This window comes from Mytilus edulis, chromosome 9 (assembly GCF_963676685.1).
Source record: "Mytilus edulis chromosome 9, xbMytEdul2.2, whole genome shotgun sequence".
Taxonomy (NCBI): Eukaryota; Metazoa; Mollusca; class Bivalvia; order Mytilida; family Mytilidae; genus Mytilus; species Mytilus edulis.
In genome coordinates, this window is record NC_092352.1 from 34819008 (window position 1) to 34842376 (window position 23369).

Genomic DNA, 23369 nt, shown 5'->3' on the forward strand with positions numbered 1-23369 from the left:
ACACACATATTTTGAAAAGCACTGTGTTCAAATGTGATCTGTAAGATTATTTATGTGTGTGGATACCAATTTTGATGGTGTTTTTTTCCAGAATAGTGTCAATTCCAAAGGTTGCAATGGTTATTGCCTACATTGCATGCTTCAAGTTGAAGTTGGGTATCCTATTGCCTCAATCAAATCAAAAATCTGAACACCTTCAAATAATAATTGCATTTTCTACATTGTGAAACTAGGTCAATTCTCAGTTGAATTTTCAATAGAGAGAGGCTATTCTGTGTAATTTATTTTTCGAACAATTTTATAGCCAGAGCCTTTAATTTTTTTTTATGCTGCCTCAGCAAGTATCTCATTTGAAACGAGTTTACCTAGTCTTTTATCTCCATGTACAAAATGTCAGTTAGTACAATTTGGTTTTATTTATGAGTTGATTCAGAGATTTTTCTGTATTTCAACAATTTTAATAGTTTGATAAATTCTATATCTTCAGGTCTGATCGCTACATTCACTCTTTGAGATACATGTAAATAACAGTGTATATATTGTTTTTAATTTGTGTGACAAATTTCATAACTTCTAAAACATTTATACTAGAATTTTAAATTAAAAATGTGTTGGATTTCATATCAAATTTATGTGATGTTATTTCTGTAGATAAAAGTTTGACTGTATTACACAATATTTGAAAGGAAACTTTTAAAAATAAGTTTAAGCTGTGATTGATTGACCTTTACACCACATGTTTATAAGTGAATGTGTAATAATACTGTTTAAGGATGTATGACAATGTAATAACCAATATTACATTGTTATAGTAGATAACAGTGGAATGTTAATATAGAAATAACATTACAAAGTTCTAACATATATTTATCTATAAATGGTGTGTAGTTGTGGCTTCAGATATATGTTTATGTGTGACTTACAAAAACTTTTGAGATGACCCATTAGTTACTGTACTTTAATAAAATTCAATTGATCCAATGAAATTCATAAAACAAGATATCATTAAAATTCAATTAAAACAGTTCAAATTTCAGATGTAAATGAGAATGAGAAGTTTTCATTTCATGTTGAATATTTGAAATGGAATCAACAAAATGTAAGAGTACACTTGTTGTGATTTAATTTATTGATTGTTGTCTCTCTAACATCACATTGACACACAGTGGATTAATATTGCCACACATTTCTTATATGCAGCCCTTTGTTTGAAATAAACTTTGATAAATTTATAACATGCTGCCATAAAGTTTTTTGTTCAATGTAAACTTTGTCTAAAAATATATAAAACAGTGGATCCAATGAACTATTACTTGTCTTTCAACTCCATTTCATCTAGGAGATGAGTACAACCCTAGAGGAATTCAATATTGATCTAATGATGATCAAAATTCTGATCATTAAACTGTACATGATGGTTGAAACCATGCTGAATTCATACAAAAAGTACATAAAGTGAACATATGAAACTTAAAATGGCTAAATAGAGAATAATGTATAGTTTTTGTTGGTAATGAAATGATAGTATCTGACTGACAGTGTAATTAGTAGAGAGGTGTTGGTCCTTTTGAATATTTCAATAATTGAACTATCAATTGCAAAATAGAAAGCATCTATGAATTGGCATGATTGTTGAACGAGTTTTATGTTCTTCAAATTATAATGAACTTGAGAAAGTATTTTCCCATTTAAACAGGACTAAACAATATTTTCAATACTCTTAAAAACCTTTGATTTGTTATAATTTAATTTATTTTTCATCTCAGAAAGAATTAATTTAAAAATCTGAAAAAGAAATTGAAACCATCAAGGTATTCCCTAAAATATGAATAAAGCTACCCTGATCCCAATGTAGCCCTCTCTAATAAGCTTCTTTGGAAAGATTGTAAACAAAATGACATGTTATGGTTTCTTGCATCGGAAGTGTAGTTTGACCACTAAGCTAATAAAGCTCTAAGATGGAACTGAAGTTGAAAACATGAAAATGTCATTAATATTGTATCCACTGTAAAATCTGAAGTGATCTGTAAGGCAGTGATCACATTTATAAAGATTTGATATTATTCTTAGTGTTAATGCGAAATGGTAAGTTCTTTGCATGTTGCATTATCCACATGCCCGTTTCTGCAAATTTGTTTGGTAAAATGTTAATCATTTGTGCATGGATTTTTTTTCCTCAAAAAGCTTATTTAATATTACGTTTTTTTCTTCAAAATTCTGTTTATACCTCAATTTTTATTATATTTAATATGACAAATGTTTAACACTTTACAAGACATTTACTTTAAATAGCATATTTGAAGTGTATTTGCTTGAACATCAATAAATTAATCAAATAAAATCCTTCTTTCAATTATTTATTGATTATCAGTTGTATATTTCCTTTGCCAAAAAATTCGCTCTGCATATGGTAGCAGTTTTAGTTGGTATGCCTAGCAGTTTTGTTGGCAGATCTTTATACAAATTAATTTTGCATATAGCATCACCAAGCTTGAGCATCCATGATTGGATAATAGTATCTTTTTGGCTAGAAAAATAACGTGCACATAACTTGTAACTTTCATGAATAAAGAAGTGCAAAAGGCTTCATTAAAATAAAACTATGTTCATCTTTTTGTGTTGCCTTTCTATGTTGTATGAATGTCATGTGTGTTTAATTTTTCTTGCTGTGCCTAAACTTTGTGTAGTGTATATGTATATTGATCATAGTAATATAAAGTATTTAATTAATATAAAATGCATTGATCTATTAATAAACTTTTAGTTCAGTACCGAAAAGGTATAAACTTGATGTTTTATATAAAAATAATTTATTGTAAACTTTTTGTATAGAAGAAAAGTTGAACTTAAAATGTCATTTGGAATTGAAATTCATTCAATGCATTATTTGTTCGGAAATTTTTTGTCACACATGGACATGTATCTGTTTTGGGGAATATTTGGCAGTTATTGTTTCGTATGGAGGTGAAGTCGAAATCACCTTTTCAGTCTCTTCTCCATAAATATGTCTTGGAGGTTAAATGATGTCTGTAAACCTTTTTTGCATGTTTGAAACACTAAACTAATGAAGGATTTGTCACAAATTACTTACAGCATGGGTAGAGCATGATTTTGGAAATATTTTCTGATGATTTACATTTTAACCAGCGTTTTAATGTTTATTATTATCATTATTTTTAGACCAAGTGCTTCAAGAGCTGGATCTCGTTCAACTGTCCTGTCTTCCCTTAGAGCTGGTGATCTTGATGATGACGATGATGCTGATGACACTAAAGAAAATGCCGAAGCATAACCATAATAACTATTATACTTAATTATTTAGTTGTTTATATTATTTAAATGTTATTATAGCTCTCACAGCTTTGCCGATAAAAACAAATTTTGTTTTTGTTTTCTTTTTTGTATGGTCTCATGTGACCTTTGTTTTGTTAAATTTATGTGAATGAAGTATTTTTATACAAAAGAGATCTGTAAGCCTTTGTTAGGTTTTCTATAGAAAGTGTGCCAAGTATGGTCAAGTTGCAAAGCAGATATTAAATTTAGAAAAAGCATTTTTTTATGGCAGTGCTATGGATATTATTGCTTATAACAATATTTATGTATATTATGAATCATATTTCATGTTTTTGAAAATATTATTATATATTATAATTGAATATATTATTGTCAGGATTTCCATCTGCTGAAGATCTTATGAAAAACTAAAATTGAAATTTTAAGAAAAAAAAAAAGATTCATGTCTGCAAAATGCAATATTCTATCAAGTGCTATATAACTATTAAATAGTTGCTATTGAGTTGTATATATATTAGAAAAGTTTCATCTTTATATGGACCATTTGTCTAGTACCTCTAGAGACACATGAAGGCTCACCATGGGCTGTATTTAGGGCCTTCTTATGTGATTGAAAAGTAACATTCTTGACATTCTTAACAGTATTTATTTCATATCAGAAACCATTTGTTGACAATTTGAAATGCTGGAATTTCATTTTTTATTAGTAGGCAATAATTTTGCTATTTAAATATTCTTCCTAATGATTAATTTGGGGGAATAAGGTAAAATGAAGAATGTTTCATGTACATTAGTTTCCTAACCTAGAACCATTTTTCATACATGCATTCCAGCAGAGTTTTATTTGTCCACAATATAATCTTATTTTTATAAATTGTTAGTGATCGGTCAGTGATATGCAATGGAATATAGGGAACAATATTTTGAGTATTTTTTTGTCATCTTTTTTTTTTTGTATAAATTGATATACATTGATTATTTAGATATTTAATAAAACATTGCTTATTGCTAGCTAAAATAATATTCATGGTGATAGCTCTGCTATTTGGATGGACATCTTGAATAAAGAAATGTAACCAATTACTTGTGTTTGATTTTACTGGTTGGTATTTGTCATCATTAAGAAAGCAGAAAAAGGCTATGTGGGCCTTTAACCATATTGAAATAATATTTACAATATAGGAATAAGGAGATCTTGTATGATTGACAAATATCCAAAGTTCAAATGAAGTTGATGAAAGCAAGTATAGGCAACCATACAGCATTCAACAATGAGAAAACCCATTTCGTATGGTTGTCTTTAAAAGGCCTCAACAATGTAAAATATGAAACAATTCAATTAAGAAAACTAATGGCCTAATTTATAAAAAAAAAACATAAAAAATTTCACCAAAACAAATATGACAGATGTGAACGAATGACAACCACTGAACTACAGGCTCCTGAATAAGAACAAACACAAAGAATGTTGCTGGGTTAAACAAGTTTGTGTGTGCTCAACCCTACCTCAAACCTGGAACAGTTGTGTAATACATCTTACAAAAACAGAGTGGATGTGGACGGGTACTTAAATATCCCAACAACAAAAAGACAGACCTGAGAGTACTCACAATTACTTGCAGCTGGTTCAAAGCCAAGATCAAGTAACAAAAAAAATCCTGTATTGAAGACAAAATATCAATCATTATAATGATTATACATCCAACATCCAATGGATTTAGTGTCGAGGTATAATTAACATTCAGAGAAAAAAATGGCCTACTGCAATGCCAATATACAGATATCAACAGATTGTAGTACAGTGAAAGTACATGTATGTAATATTTGGTATGGTTTTGAATTACTGGTAACGAGCATTTCTTCTGTCTAAAATTAAAAGACACCCTAATTTCATCAAAAAGACAAAATAAACAGGAATTTGGACATTAGTATGTCATAAAACAATAATTATTTTGAGGGCCTCAGGGAAGATTAGTTATTGTAACTAACTGTGTTTACCCTCTTTAAATAAAGAATTTATTATTATTATTATTATTATAGTCTGTCCAAGATTTTATATGACCGCAAACAAATTTTTGTGTCTTTATAATGGTATCATTTCGTCTGCGTCATCGTCTGAAGACACATTTTGTTTTTGGACAATAACTTTTGTTTAAGTGAATGGATCTCTATAATTTTTTACCAGTAGGTTCAATACCACTAATAGAAGGTTGGGATTGATTTTGTGGGTTCTGGTCCCAATAGTTTAGGAATTAGTGGGCCAAAAAGGGGGCCCAAAATAAGCATTTTTGTAGTTTTCAAACAATAACTTGTGTTTAAGTGTATGAATCTCTTTGAAATTATACCACAAGTTTCCATATCATGAAGGTATGGTTAGTATAGTATTGACTTTGGGGGTTATCGCTCAACATTGTTTAGAATTAGGGGAAAAAGGGGAAAAACTAGGTTTTTCTGATCATATCAATGTACAATTAAGACAATTTAAACGCAGTGTAAGAGAGGTAACTCAAAAACATTTAACATTACAATGTTGGGTATGTTCTGATTTAACTCCCTTACACTTCTTGTAAATTATGTATAAAGAAAAACTTATTGCAAAAAAAAAGGGGAGGGGTAGCTTTTTTCAAATTTTTTACCCAAATTTCTCAAATTCCAAATTTTTAAAAAGTTTGAAGAAGAAATCTTCAATTGCACAATATTGCACAATAGATTTGTAAGATCTTGACATTTATTTGGTGTCAGAAACTCATATTATATCATCAAGCTTGAATGTTGTGTACATACTTGCCCCAACTGTTCAGGGTTCGACCTCTGCGGTCGTATAAAGCTGCGCCCTGCGGAGCACCTGGTTTATTATTATTAGAGACACACCAGAATAAGTTCTTATGACACCGTTAAGAATTAACATTGCAGGAGTACTCAATTGAAGGTCAATTACTGTCCTTATTCAGTAGGCTAAGGGATATCACTTGGAATTTCATACAGTTTACCAAATCTCCCACAAACTGATCAACTGGTAAAATATTTAACAAATTGCTTCAGTAAGAGTTGTTAGTTTAAAGTGAGTGCAGTGAACTAAAAAATTATACTGACCATGGTGTCTGTCAAAAAATTCTCAGTTTTAATTAAGTTGTTAAAAGAATCATATCATACAAGCTTTATATGAAACAAAAAAGACCAGCTTGTATTGAGCTTTCTAACTCCTGACATCCATCCAACTAATAATGAATAGTTTACTGAGGACTGGAAAAACTAACAACCAAGTAGCAATTTTAAAAAAGCACACAAAGCATACCAGTAAAATAAAACAAATGTACTGAAATAATGCAATAAAACCTGTCTGTGGAGCAGTGTACTAACTTGCAAGATAAGATCCCCATACCTTGTGGATTCTGCACTGATAAGTGCCAATAAATTTGTATCTTACTGTTATGTTGCTTTACATTTGAGCCTAATAATAAAAAACGTGGCGCTAAGCTGATCGTTATTTAAATTTTCCACATTCATTAATTTATTCTTCTTGCATACAATATAGATCAGAAGATGAGGTATAAGTGCCAATGAGACAACTCTCCATCCAAAATCACAATGAAAGTTTTTTTTTAAGTCAACAATTATAGGTCAAAGTAAGGTCTTCAACCATGAGCCTTAGCTCGCACAGAACAGCAAGCTATAAAGGGTCCAAAATGACTTGCATTAAACAATTCAAACAGGAACACCAACAGTCTAATCTGTATGAAAAAAACACATACACCATGAACCACCACAGGTTTTAAATCAATCTAAAACTCTAAAACTATATAACAGTAGAATAAAATTCCATTATATTAATGACAGCAATTGGTGAACAAAACAAACAGACAAAATATGAGACGTTATTTGACATAACACTGGTTCAGAGACGTTTAAGTCTGAGTAGCAGCTGCAAACTCTACCGAATGAGTTGGAAAATATATCTGGTGAAATCGATATATTGTGCTACTAAGCTTAAAGTTGAGGAAATTGATAATTTCAAAATTAAAATCCTCTCGTTTGTTATATATATTCTGTTATGGATTTAGGTGACATCCTATGTCAAATTCGAGGTATAAGTATGAAAATGATGCAGTGGAAGCCGTGTCTGTTGTTTTAATTTTTAGCTCTGAAAGATAGACAATAGACAATATTTCTTAACACAAACACATTTATATTAAAGGGTTATGGCATACAGTATTGAAACATATTGAGTATATTCTGAAAGATATATATAAATGGATTATCCAATCAGAAAAGTTTGGATTGTTAATGGAAAGAACATTGTCAATACATTTAAATGTGAATTATAGTATAACTAATCGCCGTATTTGAATATAAAAAATAAGACAACGCGTGACCGAACGACACATGGATTAAACAAGTGAGCAGCTGAATAAAAGCATGTTAATATAAAAGTTTGGAATGATGCCATAGATTGATAGACAGTTCCATATGGTCTTGATGCCTCGTAACCAGATCTTCTCTTCCCATACTTTGTCGTGGTATAACAGCTATGCCGTAATTTGTACGTAATATAATAAGTATTTCTTTAATTGCCGTTATCAAATTCTTTCAAGAATCCAAACTGAATTTATATACTTTTTTATGCCACGATTCCCATACTTCGGATTTTTAGTGCTAGTATAGTTTAAACTGTTTAAGTAGGGTGTTGCAAGAGAATTGAGTCGTTGTCCATATATCTGTGTTTATTTCCAATTCAGTCATCAGCGGTTGGCATAAATATTTACGACAAGTATTGTGTAGGATTGCTACGGATGATTCTGGTGACAACAAATGTAGGCGTGTTATACATCATTGTAAAGATAAATCAATTTAGATTTACGATATAACAAGTTTTAGTGGGAATGACAGTCTAGAAAGCGGTATATATAACGGAATTTCGTCACCGCCTGACATTTTTCACTAAAGACATTTTTCTAAAACGCAAGTTAAGTACCTTGTGTTATATTAAGGTAAATAGGAATTTTTTTTCTGAGACAAGTGCCTGTGAGCTCTTTTCATAACTTTCATATGCGGGTCGAGATGAAAATTTTGGTTAACTTTTGGGCGATTTTTTGGAAAGTGGGGCGAGTTGGTGAAAAGGTGGGTCGATTTGCTAGTGGGGCGAGTTGTCTTACTTTCGGAGAATACTATTCTAAATTAGAAGTTTTAATCTCCAATGTGGAGGCGTTTTTGGAAAATGCAGGACGACGTGATTTATGGAATTATACTGGTTGTGTCTTTTGGCATTGGACTATTTGTTAGACAAATAACAGACCCAGACAGAAAGAGACTACTATGTAGTATAGCAGGCGCTGTTCTTGCTGTTGTGAACTGTCACATACATATTTACCACTCCCTGGTATTGGTAATCGGAAGTTGTCTACTGATAAAAATCTGTGGACCAAGGTATATAAAAGGGTGTTTATATGGGTTTCTGGAACCATTTATTCCAAAATTCAAATCATACATATATATTAATTCAAGATCGATGAATGAAAGCTGATATGAAGTACTCTATGTTATTGTTAAAAACTGTAGTAGTGAGTATCTATGTATGTACTTCGAGATTCTGCCAATTTAGACGCACCCCTTGATTGACTGCAAGGGTACAGGGAGTGTCCCTAAGGATTAATGGAGATGTGTCCTTTACAATATTATCCCATCACCAGAACAATCCCCACCAAAAACCGCCCAAGGGAGCGTGTAGGACACCGGGAAGTCTGTTATTATGGTGGAGGAAGCTGAAGCACTCGGAGAGAACCACCGGGCCACTCGGTGGAAACAGACAAACCAGAGAGATATCAGAAGATTGATCTCCAGGTCAAAATAGGGGACAACTTTGACCAACCGAGGCCCCCAAAGTACCCATTCTAGTTTAAACTCCGGTCTGGGTACCAGAGATGTGTGTGAGAGGGTGAAAATTACCCTTCTGATGTACTGATATTTTTAGCAGTGAGTGAGAATCGAACTCGGGACCTTCAGCACTGTAGCCATCGGTCTTAACCACTAGACCACAAACTCACAAAGTAGCTTTCCTAAGCTTCGGCTTCCTAAGTATATATATGCTGTCTGCTTATTTCCTTGTTCAGGGTAGTTATTGAAATAAAGTAGATTGAAGGGTAGTTGTGATTCTGTTGCTAGCTTGACTTTGCAGATTTTTCTTTTGTGCCCTTTACATTTAAATCTTAAAGTCTAACTAGTAACAGACAAATGATGGAACCACTGGCACTAACATAAACAAACAAGCAGACATCCCACGGCCCCAGCTTGTCTGAAAAAAAACACCTTTGGACATCAAACTAATAGTTATCAAGCCTGCCAACACAACCCACTTTTGGAGTCTGTACCAAGTCAGGCTATTGCTACATACATATATCTTATCTTATCTATATATGATATAATATAATATAAATAGGAAGCAATTTCTAATAAAACATACTAATTAATTTGATTGGATTTGTTTCTCAGATAATGAAAGTACAATGTCAGCTATTTCAGATGTTTAAAATGATAGTTTTAGTATGTATCTGTCCATTTGTCAGGCTACATGTGACCTTGTTGATAATGTACAGTTCATGAAAGACCTTGCTCTTAAAAATGTTTAACTTAAAAAAAATCAATCATATTCATTACATATAATGCAGTAGTCAAGAAATTTCAGTGTTTTTACTCATCATCTCATGTTTTGAGTACTCAGTAACAGTTGTTACATGTACAAAGTACTTATTCTTGGATAATGAGTGGATGATGGAGTAGATTCAATCTACAAATTAGCATTCAAAATATTTAGGTTAAATACAGAACTTATAAATCTGTAACTACATTTTTATACGACCGCAAATTTTGAAAAAAATTTCGTCGTATATTGCTATCACGTTGGCGTCGTCGTCGTCGTCGTCGTCGTCCGGCGTCCGAATACTTTTAGTTTTCGCACTCTAACTTTAGTAAAAGTGAATGGAAATCTATGAAATTTTAACACAAGGTTTATGACCACAAAAGGAAGGTTGGTATTGATTTTGGGAGTTTTGGTCCCAACATTTTAGGAATTAGGGGCCAAAAAGGGCCCAAATAAGCATTTTCTTGGTTTTCGCACTATAACTTTAGTTTAAGTTAATAGAAATCTATGAAATTTTGACACAAGGTTTATGACCACAAAAGAACGGTTGGGATTGATTTTGGGAGTTTTGGTCTCAACAGTTTAGGAATTAGGGGCCAAAAAAGGGCCCAAATAAGCATTATTCTTGGTTTTCGCACAATAACATTAGTTTAAGTAAATAGAAATCAATGAAATTTAAACACAATGTTAATGACTACAAAAGGAAGGTTGGTATTGATTTTGGGAGTTTAGGTCCCAACAGTTTAGGAATTAGGGGCCAAAAAGGGACCCAAATAAGCATTTTTCTTGGTTTTTGCACCATAACGTTAGTATAAGTAAATAGAAATCTATGAAATTTAAACACAAGGTTTATGACCATAAAAGAAAGGTTGGGTTTGATTTTGGGAGTTTTGGTCCCAACATAATAAGGGGCCCAAAGGGTCCAAAATTAAACTTTTGTTTGATTTCATCAAAATTGAATAATTGGGGTTCTTTGATATGCTGAATCTAACTGTCATGACTGTGTATGTAGATTCTTAACTTTTGGTCCCGTTTTCAAATTGGTCTACATTAAGGTCCAAAGGGTCCAAAATTAAACTTAGTTTGATTTTGACAAAAAATGAATCAGTTAGGTTCTTTGATATGCTGAATCTAAAAATGTACTTAGATTCTTGATTATTTGCCCAGTTTTCAAGTTGGTCCAAATCGGGGTCCAAAATTAAACTTTGTTTGATTTCATCAAAAATTGAATAAATGGGGTTCTTTGATATACCAAATCTAACTGTGTATGTAGATTCTTCATTTTTGGTCCTGTTTTCAAATTGGTCTACACTAAAGTCCAAAGGGTCCAAAATTAAACTTAGTCTGATTTTAACAAAAATTGAAATCTTGAAGTTCTTTGATATGCTGAATCCAAAAATGTACTTAGATTTTTTATTATGGGCCCAGTTTTCAAGTTGGTCCAAATCAGGATCTAAAATTATTATATTAAGTATTGTGCAATAGCAAGTCTTTTCAATTGCACAGTATTGCGCAATGGCAAGAAATATCTAATTGCACAATATTGTGAAATAGCAAATTTTTTTTTAATTAGAGTTATCTTTCTTTGTCCAGAATAGTAAGCAAGAAATATCTAATTGCAAAATATTGTGCAATAGCAAGATTTTTTTTTAATTGGAGTTATCTTTCTTTGTCCAGAATCAACTTAAATCTTTGTTATATACAATATACAATGTATATTCACTTTTTACTACCAACTGATAAATTAAAATAATCTTTACCATTCAGTGATAACAAGCAGTTTTTTTACATCTTAATATTTTATGATGTATTTAAATGAGTAGTTATTGTTGCAAACTCCATTAGAAATTTTAATTGAGATTAGTTTTGGAATAAGGGAAAGGGGGATGTGATTAAAAAAAATGGGTTCAATTTTTCTCATTTGAAATTTCATAAATAAAAATGAAAATTTCTTCAAACATTTTTTTGAGAGGATTAATATTCAACAGCATAGTGAATTGCTCTAAGAGAAACAAAAATTTTAAGTTCATTAGAACACATTCATTCTGTGTCAGAAACCTATGCTGTGTCAACTATTTAATCACAATCCAAATTTAGAGCTGAATCCAGCTTGAATGTTGTGTCCATACTTGCCCTAACCGTTCAGGGTTCAACCTCTGCGGTCGTATAAAGCTACGCCCTGCGGACCATCTGGTTAACATATTGTTTTGTTTTTTCAGAAAATGTCAGCTGTTTGGATATATATGGTGTTTTGGGTACCTTGTTTTCTTTAGAACTTGTCATCATTTTGGTTTACCTAAGCCATCACCAGTGTCCAATGCATTGCAGTTATTTTTAACATTGAAGGTAAGTTGTTGCATAACAAAATCTCAGCCACAAATTTCACGCAGATATTTAGAATAGGATCAAGAGCCTACACAGTTGTATTAACAAAATAAAAACACACAAAACATAATGGATTAGGTAAAGAATATTTTCTAAGTTTTTTTTCGCATGTAGCACTTTTCATGAATGGCTATAATGAGCTGTTGTCATCACTTGGCTGCAACTGAATTGACACGAAACAAAGCCATAACAATCCTAAGGATCTCTAGATTCAAAAATGTTTGATTTTTTCATATGACCACTGCTACCAAAAACATAAAGATGTGCACATACTTTGTGTTGTGCACTATTTCTAATACCATGGCTACTCTTTTTAGCTCACCTGGCCCAAAGGGCCAAGTGAGCTTTTCCCATCACTTTGCGTCCGTCGTCGTTTACTTTTACAAAAATCTTCTCCTCTGAAACTACTGAGCAAAATTAAACAAAACTTGACCACAATCATCATTGGGGTATCTAGTTTTAAAAATGTGTCCGGTGACCCGGCCAACCAACCAAGATGACCGCCATGGCTAAAAATAGAACATAGGGGTAAAATGCAGTTTTTGGTTTATAACTCAAAAACCATTTATAGCAAATCTGACATGGGGTAAAATTGTTTATCAGGTCAAGATCTATCTGCCCTGAAATTTTCAGATGAATCGGACAACCCGTTGTTGGGTTGCTGCCCCTAAATTGGTAGTTTTAAGGAAATTTTACTGTTTTTGGTTATTATCTTGAATATTATTATAGTTAGAGATAAACTTTAAACAGCAATAATGTTCAGCAAAGTAAGATTTACAAATAAGTCAAACATGACCGAAATGGTCAGTTGACCTCTTTAGGAGTTATTGCCCTTTTATAGTCAATTTTTAACCATTTTTCGTAAATCTTAGTAATCTTTTACAAAAATCTTCTCCTCTGAAACTACTGGGCCAAATTAATCCAAACTTGGCCACAATCATCATTGGGGTATCTAGTTTAAAAAATGTGTGGCGTGACCCTGCCAACCAACCAAGATGGCTGCCATGGCTAAAAATAGAACATAGGGGTAAAATGTAGATTTTGGCTTACAACTCTAAAACCAAAGCATTTAGAGCAAACCTGATATGGGGTAAAATAATCTATTAGGTCAGGATCTATCTGCCCTAAAATTTTCAGACAAATCGGACAACCTGTTGTTGGGTTGCTGCCCCTGAATTAGTAATTTAAGGAAATTTTGCAGTTTTTGCTTATTATCTTGAATATTATTATAGATAAAGATAAACTGTTAGCAGCAATAATGTTCAGCAAAGTATGATCTACAAATAAGTCAACATGACCAAAATTGTCAGTTGACCTATTAAGGAGGTATTGCCCTTTATAGTCAATTTTTAACCATTTTTCTAAAATTTTAGTATTCTTTTAGAAAATCTTCTCCTCTGAAACTACTGGGCCAAATTTAACCAAACTTGGCCACAATCATCATTTGGGTATCTAGTTTTAAAAATGTGTTGCATGACCCTGCCAACCAACCAAGATGGCCGCCATGGCTAAAAATAGTACATAGGGGCGAAATGTAGATTTTGTCTTATATATCTGAAACCAAAGCATTTAGGCAAATCTGACAGGGGATAAATTGTTTATCAGGTCAAGATCTATCTGTCCTGAATATTCAGACAAAACAGACAACCTGTTGTTGGGTTGCTGCCCCAGAACTAGTAATTTTCAGGAAATTTTGCAGTTTTTGGTTATTATCTTGAATATTATAATAGATAAAGATAAACTGTAAACAGCAATAATGTTCAGCAAAGTAAGATCTACAAATAAGTCAACATGACCAAAATTGTCAGTTGACCCATTAAGGAGTTATTGCCCTTTATAGTCATTTTTTTCACAATTTTCATAAATTTTTGTAAATTTTTGTAAATTTTTAGAATATATTTTCCACTGTAATTACTTTGCCAAGTTCATTATAGATAGAGATAATTATAGCAAGAAGAATGTCCAGTAAAGGAAGATCTAAAAACACATCATGATCACCAAAACACAATTTGGTCATGAATTTATCTGTGTCCATTGTTTAATATGCACATAGACCATAGTTTTGAATATATAATGCTAAACACAACAACATTTTAATATCATTCCAGGTGTCATGCTTTTGACATAATGTGGATATAGAACTATTTATAAAATAACATATTTTTAATTCAGAAATTATCATGATTATTGATTGCATTTTTTGTTGTAATTTTTGAACAGGTTGAAGGTAGAACAAAAATGTGAGAATTATGATTGCCATTACAGGGAACTAAGAATATGTTATTCATTTACAGCTGGTTGCATTAGGTTTTGAGATACATGATACTCATGAATTGTCTAAGAAAGGTGATACTCAAGAGGAGGAAGAATCAACTCTTCAGAGAAAGTACAGAAGTATTTACCCATCTTCATTAGATATACTACAGTACTCATATTGTTATATAGGACTGTTTACAGGTCAGTATAATGTTTTATGTTGTGTCCTTGCAAGCTGTAAACTGTAGGTAGAGTTTCTACAGAGAGAGTGGGGATGGTTTGCACAAAACTGTGTTTCCTTGAAAGAATATAAATGAATAAATGACAATAACCCAACAATGAAAATAACCGAAAGACAACTTATGATTAACATGCAGTCAGAACATTAGACCTGTATAATACAATATATCATGCTCTATATCACCTGAGTCCTAACAGTTGTTAACATAATAAACAAATCAGTTGTTTCCTGTGAAGTTTAATCAGTGGACAAAAGATACATTTACATTATTAAAAGAACTTGCAATGAAAGTCTGTATGGAAAAAAACCCTCTGTAATAAAGGTATATAAGATGAGAAAAACACCAGAAAAAACTACTCAATACCATATCAAAGTACGTTAGGAGTAGTCAAAAAAGCTCAAACTTAACCTGCTGTTATGAAATCATGCTGTGAGAAATACACTGGAATATCAGTGGCATACAAATATTAATGTCATAAACATATAGAGGAAGACATGATCATGTGCTATGCGTAGAACAAACCAGAACAGAACTTCATACACAAAATCAAACAGAAACTTTTAGTTTTGTTTTAACTATGATATAGCAAATTGTTTTTTTTTTATACCAGCCTGAAATACTAGACTAAATAATTGAACAACTATGATTAAAATCTTAAGCAACAAGTCAATTGGGTCAAAAAGATTTAGGACACTTCCTTAAAATTTTGACCAATTTATGTTATCTATATCCCTGTTGTAAAAGTCAACAATAGACAAGTGTCTACAAAATATGTCCTGATCTGACACCATAAATCTTTAAAAATTGTGGGAACAATATGGGTTTTTTGAAAAAGTTTAGTTTATTGTGCACTGGTTAATGATTTATTATTAACTTCCAGATTGAAAATACGTGTAGAAGTCATTTAAACTGAGATATAAAAAATTGGAAATTCAGTGTGGCTTTAATGATCAAGAAAAGTGAAGCTTTTGATCAGAGGGTTTTAGGTTTTTCATCCAATTCTTAAAGGAAGAATATTGGTATAAAAAGTATGGCTTTCTCCTACAAGAATGCATTAGAAATAGAAAAAAAATAGAAACATCTAGGTCAATTTTACAAAACTTTTTATACAATACAATACAATACAATATTTTTATTGTCAATCAAGGACGCCCTAAGAGAGCAGTATAATTACAAACAATTCATTACAATGATTATTATTAATTCTTAATGGTATATAATGACAAAATAAAGAATAGAGAAAATAAACAGAAAAGCAAAATTAAAACCGCAGATATTTATATATATTCAACATATAAAAATGGTATTCAACTGTTAATGGATACCATTAGTGCCATAAAAGTTAAATTTGGTCTGAATGATTCACTGGGTCAGTAAATTGGCATCATTTACATTTTTTATCAAATTATCCCTCTCAGTCTAGAGACTGATTATTAAATTACATAGGTGTTTTAGAACTTCTAGATTCTCACAACCCATTAGCTATATAAACATATTTTCATTGTTACATTTCTTTAGATTAGGATAAGAAATATAAAGTTCTTTAATAAATGTTATTCTATATGTTTCTAATTTTTTTGCATCGTAGGAGAAAGTGGATCTCATCTTCCACCTCCTCCTCACAAAGTTTACAAATACGCTCATGAGCTGGGATGTTTTTGTGCCTTCCTGTTTCAATTGCAAGTTGATGGTGCCCAATTCTTAGTTTTGTTAATGCCTGCCTTTGTTTAGAGTTAAGCAGGTTTAAATAGGGTTCAAAATCGAAATTGAAAATAAACGAAATGTACAAAGTTTATTTTTTTAGTTATTAATACTTCTTACATCATTAAAAATGTTAATTTTCCATTCTTTAATATACAATCCTTTAAGTTTTCCCATGACTATTTTTTTAATACAATATTTACTCTTATGTAGTAAACTGTTGGGAGTGAGATCCAGAAGCTCCAAAACTTTAATAATATAACTATACCATGAAGTGTGACCTTTTTCGTGTAGGTTTTTGGATAGTGCCAGTGCTTTATTTAGTAAAATGTCTTCAGATTTTTCTATAGTTATCCAATATTTAAGGATGCTTAATAAAATAGACAATTGTATTGGTAAATGTCGCACTTCTGCCATGACAGCATTATTTGTGCTCTTTCTGTTCACACCAAGTGTATATTTACAACTTTTTACATTCAATTTTTCAAGTATAAAATCATTACATAGTTTATGAAAAGAAGATGAATCCTCGAGTTTCGAGGGACTGCCAGCACCCCATATTTCTGATCCATACAGTAAAATTGGATTATATACATGTACAAAACAATTTGAGATACCTGTTTTGAGGTGTTGGTTAACCCTTAAAACAGAATACTAGTACATATAAAGTAGATATATTGAGTTCTCACATCTCTGTTTACTGATATATTCAAAGAAATGTTAAGATTGTTGCACCACACCCTGAGACCACACCCTGCTACCTGCTATAAATACAGTGTACACAGTATGATCTGTTTTACTTATTGCTATCTAACAATTTGCAATTGTGTACATTTGTACATCAGGATTTTGTCATCATTTTATTTTGCTATTGCAATGGAGTGAACTACTGCTGTCATGTACAGAAGATTTTGATCTGATACTGTTAATTAATCTGACATACCAAAAGTTTGTAATAGGGTCTATGTACACAGATATTAGGTAAAAGAAAATGTTATTTCAGGTCCATATTACAAGTACAGAACCTATGAAGATTTCATACAAAATAGGAACTCTCCAAACATACCAGTAAAAGAGTTTGTTATAGAGAGGTTAAAGTATATCCCTGTGATAGCTGTTACATTTCTGGGAATGTCCCATTTCTTCAGTATTCAGGTAATTTTACCTTGTTAATCAGATAAATGTGTGACTTGTATATGTCAGACACTCAAATAAAATACTGGGTTTGAATGACACCACAATGGTTCCTGTACGATATGGGGCTCATAATACAAAATATCTGACACCACAATGGTTCCTGTACAATATGGGGCTCATAATACAAAATATCTGACACCACAATGGTTCCTGTACAATATGGGGCTCATAATACAAAATATCTGACACCACTATGTAAAGGTCATTGTTATAGGACATCAATAGTTTAAGCGGTGCATATTCTTGGGTCAACCAGCGCAGATTTCCAAATAGTGATAAGGTGTATTAAAACCATTAGGAAATTGTTTAATGTGAATTTATGCTAGTGACATCTGTATAAGACTTATTTTATATAGAAGATGGATGTGACTTATGGTTTGTCTGTAACTTAAGAAAAGAAAACTACTTAATTTTGATGTTATGTTTTAAATTTGTTACAGTATGTAGAAACAGAAGAATTTTTTGAGCATCCATTTTGGTTCCGATTATTTTATATGGTGCCTATGTTTATGATATTCCGTACCAGACTTTACATGGCCTGGCTGGTATCAGAGAGTATGTGCATGACTTCTTCATTAGGGGCCTACCCAGTAGAGGCAAAGGCAAAATATGGCCAGGGTCCTACTGATCTCTCAGGTCTTGACCAAAGGTAGTGTATTCATTGTAGAAAATGTAAATATGTAACATTTTATAAATTTTGAATGATCGAAGCACCTTTTTAGAATTAATAATTACTTCCTTCATCAGGATTGTTCTAAACCAAATATTTGAAATCCGAGAAGATATTAATATCTGAATACATGAAGAGCTATACAAACCACACAAACCTAAAAAGAATTAAAAATATCATTATTAAAAATTTAGTCTGATGCAGTAGTAAACTAGTAACCTTAGAAACACTACATTTTCATAACAAATGATGTTGATGAAATGAATATGAAACTGGTTAAATGCATAGTATTTTGGTTGGTATTATGCCAAACATATAACCTCATTGTTATAAACCATACAATACAAATAAAGATTTATTTTGATGATTTTAACATTTACAATTCAAGAGTTATTCCCCTTAGTTTCCTTAACATTAGAAATTTGAAGGTTTCCTGCTGATAATAAAAGATAAATTATTTTTTTTTTGTTTCTGGATAATTTATAGACCACTAAATATTTTTTTTTAATGATGATGGTCCCAACCGTTTAGGAATTAAGGGTCCGAATGGGGCCCAAAACTAGTATTTTTGTAGTTTCACGATAATAACTTGTGATTGCTCTGAAATTCTTCCTTAATGTTAAGTATCACAAGTAGAAGGTTATAATTCATTTTAGGGGTTATGGGGCTGACATTTTAGGTATTATGGGCCCAAAAGGGGCCAAAATCAAGCATTTTTTCTAGTTTCCAGACAATAACTTGTGTTTAAGTCTATGGATCTCTCTGAAATTGTACTACAAGGTTCCATACTACAATGGAAAAGCTGGAATTGAGTTTTGGGGTTATTGCAACAATGGGGGGTTTCAAAAAGTTTAGGGTGGGATTTTTCTTAAGGGATTCATATTTTTTTTCAAAATTTTGAATTTTTTAAAAGTAATCTTCAATTGCACAGTATTGGGCAATAGATTTGTAAGATCTTTGCCTAATTTTATTTTGTGTCAGAAACCTATATTATGTCAAATATTTGATCCCAATCCTAATTCAGACAGTACCAAGCTTGAATATTGTGTCCAATTTGCCCCAACTGTTCAGGGTTTTGACCTCTACGGTTGTATCAGGCTGCGCTCAGTGAAGCATTTTATTTTTCATAGAAATGACGACAGGTCATGGCTTATTTATTAAATGTTTTGTGACTGATTTTTGTCTTAAATACATATTTGATTATTTGCCCCTTAATGTTTTAAAAGCAAACATAAATAAATCCTTTTTTTTTAGTTTATCAACATCTAAATCCGACCAGAAGTATGATTACCAGACAGTGTATAATTTAAGTATTTACGGATGTGAATTAGGAAGGACAACCAGAGAAGGATTACGTAGCTGGAATATGACTGTTCAGTACTGGTTAGCAGCATTTGTTCATCGAAGAATACCAAAACATCTTAAAAGTTATGGGTAAATATTTACTGGATAACTATATCAATGATATTTACTTGCCTAATACCAATTTGATTGGATTCATTTGTCATATTAGTCATATGTGTATTTCTTTTTTAGCCATGGTTTTTTGACTGTTTTATTTTCGATTAATGAGTTTGAATGTCCCTCTGATTTCTCACGCCCCTCTTTTAATATATGCACTACCACAGGGAACATACATACATATATACATGTAATTGTAATAAGACTTAGGCAAATAGAAAAATGTTGAAATTAAAACAATGAAAGAACTAGCATAACTGACCTGAAGTGTACGAAAAAAAAATACTGTAAATTCAGAAATATATGCATGCGCTTATGAAATCTTAACTAATGCAATCACAAAAAATTTATGATGGAAAAGCCGTTATGAAAGTTTCTAATTTTGCAAACCTGACATTCACATTTTTCACAATAATAAAAAACGTCTGTTAGTATCTTTAGGAGCACTCTTTGATGGAAGAGAAATGCTATAATGTGAGAGAAAAAGAACAGAGCATGATCTTTTTGACTTCAGTTGATTAATTCTAAACTTGTATATGATATCATATTTTTTCCTATTTCAGAGTTGCCATTACAATGGCGGTGAGTGCCTTTTGGCATGGTATACATCCTGGATATTACCTCAGTTTCATGTTAGTTCCCGTTATAGTGTTTGCAGAGGATGCCATGATTTCAGCATTCCGTAAAAACAGTTCCGAACAAATACAATATTGGTTTGACTGGGCTTGTTTGTTTTTTAAAATGAGAGGGTTTGATTACATGTGTATGGGATTTTTGTTACTTAAACTTGACTTAACTTTAGCATATTGGCAATCCATCTTTTTTATAGGACATTTAGTTCCCATATTATTTATTATAATTTCTAAAATATTTAAACCTAAGAGGAAAAAAGAAGAAAAGAAAGAATAAGATATTATGAAATTTTTACATGGAATATTTTTTTTTAATTCTGTATACAATTGTTTATATAATTTTTTCTATACATATACACTTATAATATATCAGGCTTTAAATTGTTGAAAAGAAATACATGCACAACAGAAACAGTTCTAAGAATACAAATAAAGGTTATCAGAGATATCATTTCATAATTGCAACACAAGGCTAGGAATAAGTATGTAGTACATTTGTACTGTGCAATATAAATAATGAAAAATTGTAATTACAGGAAATCAGCAAAAGTAATTGAAAAATGTTTAGCTACAAAGTTTTAAGTTTGCTGATCTTTCCTTATCCTGAAGATTATATAATTGTTATAAGAATGGCATAATGATTTTTTTTTAATTTCCAAAAAATTAACAGGGCTTAGTAAGTCAATACATTCATTTATCTATTGTGCCTAAATGACTTACAGCCGATTTCAATGAGTGTGTAGACAAAGGTAATATCTTTGGTTAGCTTGCTTGCTAGCTGAACCGTGAAGTCATTGTTAGGTCCGGTAAACTACTCTCCTTTAAGAGTAGACTAGTCCGACATGTAACCAATCTATCTGTCTGTTGGTCTATGCTATATTGAAAGGAGGGTAGTATACCTGAGCTAATAATAACTTCAAGGTTCAGCTTACAAGCAAGCTAAGTTAACTTAAGATATTACCTTTGTCTACACACTCGATGAAATCGGCTGTTAGCCCAAATAAAGACTGAGATCAGGTTCGACATCTGACTGCACTATGGGGGTGAAACACATGAAATGTTTGCTGCTGTTTTGGAAATAAATTGTGTTAACATATTTTTTTGTGACTAAGGCATTGGTTAAAGCCTTGCAGAACAAAATAAAGTAATTGCAGCACTTACTACTGCAGAAATACTGTGAGAGATCACATACATATCACAGAATTCAGTTTCATATAGATGAATAATGAAATTTTCACTTTTATTGTAATTTAACCGTAATATAGGAATGAAAGAGTAAATCGTTGAAGTATTGAAATTGACTTAAACAATATAAATTAAATGTATCGATTCATTTCACATCATGTAATTAGGCCAGGATTTTTTAATTTGTTGGTTTACGGATCCGCCGACACCATTTTGCCGATTTCCAGAATAAAAATAAAATTGATTTTTCATGTTTTTTTATTCCCCCCGACCCTAACAAATGCATTATCCGTGAAAAATTAAAATATTCTCTTTTTATGAAATGATTGCATCTATCACTAACAAAATTAATAACACTTTCTGTACAGTGAAAAACTAAAACTTCCAGTTTACGTTTCTAAAAATAGAGAAATCAATTTTAACTGACCTTGAAATGTTGTTTGCGCAAATAATTTTGCAAAACAAAACCTGTGTTTGAAACCAATTACACAATAAGTTCGTTTCCCGTATTTGTCATCAGTCTGTAAGATGATAGAAATAGACTTGTCCAAATGTGGACAGGTGGAAGACATCAAGTTAAAGTACTGAATATTAAATAATCATTTGGAATTTTCTTGTTTCATAGATAATAAAAAAATACCGTCCATTTGGATAAAAATGGGATTGCATGACAACAGATTAAGCCGATATTCGTGTTTTTCCATTGGACGAGTCTATTACGTTTTTGAAACATGTGTTGAAACTTATTTTCGTACAACGATTTTACATTTTTTTCTTTATCAGTTTTCCTGCTTGAAGATCATAATTCACCAAGTTTTCTGGAATTAATTAAGAGCTACGTGAATCTGTTTTTCTTGTTTGTGAAATGACGATTTAATTTCGTCTTTGTGCGTGTACCCCCCTTTTTTACGGGACATTATTAGAATGTCATGCGATGTTTATGACAGCTGAGCAATAAAATTTCATCGAACTAAAATTAAAGAAATGATAACAAAATAGCATAACAAACATATTGTTAGAAAGGTGAAATATATATTTATTTTGCATATAATTTTTTTTCTTTTTTTTTCCCGACTGACCGACCTGACTTTTTCATGGGGAAAATCCGTAAACCAACAAATTAAAAAACCCTGACCTTATAAGATTTGATGTGTATTTTTTGCAAATAAATGGTGTAATTCAATATTTATCATGTTAAACTTGTAATGCTTGATAAAAAGTAAATATAGCATTGCTGTTGTCTTGAAGCTTGCCACATATCTTTAATTTGCATTTTTCTTCACTAGTCAATTCTTGTAAAAATTGAGCAGTTGTATAATGTAATGTGTTTGCTATAAAATCATTATTTTCAATAGAATATTATGTTAATGTTTGAAATTATAAGCCATAATAACATGTTTAAATCATGTCTCTGTAAACCAATTTAAAATGCATATATTCAGGACATTCCAAATTTCAGTCATGTCTGGGTATTTGGCAGTATACTAAGTGACAACACAAATTATTGTTTTCCATAGAAGACATCAAGTAACTACTAGCCTCTAGTAAAACATTGACAGCTTACTGTACAGTTCTATTTCCATAACCTTATATGATATGACAATTGTATCACTGATATTATGAATATTTGTACTGTAACACTTACATTGCTCATTATTTGAAAGAAGGCATTTAAATGAACAATAAAAGCATTTCAAGACATATAATCTTAA

General features: G+C 31.4%; 2 protein-coding genes across 11 annotated transcripts in view; both read left to right on the forward strand.

The window, feature by feature from the left end:
• LOC139488217 (myosin heavy chain, non-muscle-like) overlaps positions 1-4374 on the forward strand; it is a 49103-nt gene extending 44729 nt beyond the window's left edge. For 9 of the 10 annotated variants that reach the window (XM_071273696.1, XM_071273693.1, XM_071273689.1 and 6 more), the window contains one exon: positions 3181-4374. In XM_071273696.1, coding sequence (XP_071129797.1) covers positions 3181-3292 — 112 coding nt within the window. In that variant the 3' untranslated portion in view covers positions 3293-4374. Of the gene's footprint in view, positions 1-2070; positions 2086-3180 lie in introns of all 10 variants that reach the window. The other variant, XM_071273697.1, reaches the window with a different exon arrangement.
• A 4084-nt stretch (positions 4375-8458) lies between these two features.
• On the forward strand, positions 8459-23358 carry LOC139488219 (lysophospholipid acyltransferase 7-like). The gene is made up of 8 exons (XM_071273699.1): positions 8459-8718; positions 12148-12274; positions 14608-14770; positions 17516-17667; positions 18150-18358; positions 19634-19813; positions 20404-21824; positions 22801-23358. Exons 1-7 carry the CDS (start codon positions 8489-8491, stop codon positions 20747-20749), a joined length of 1407 nt encoding a protein of 468 aa, XP_071129800.1. The 5' UTR covers positions 8459-8488; the 3' UTR covers positions 20750-21824; positions 22801-23358.
• The last annotated feature ends 11 nt before the right edge of the window (positions 23359-23369 follow it).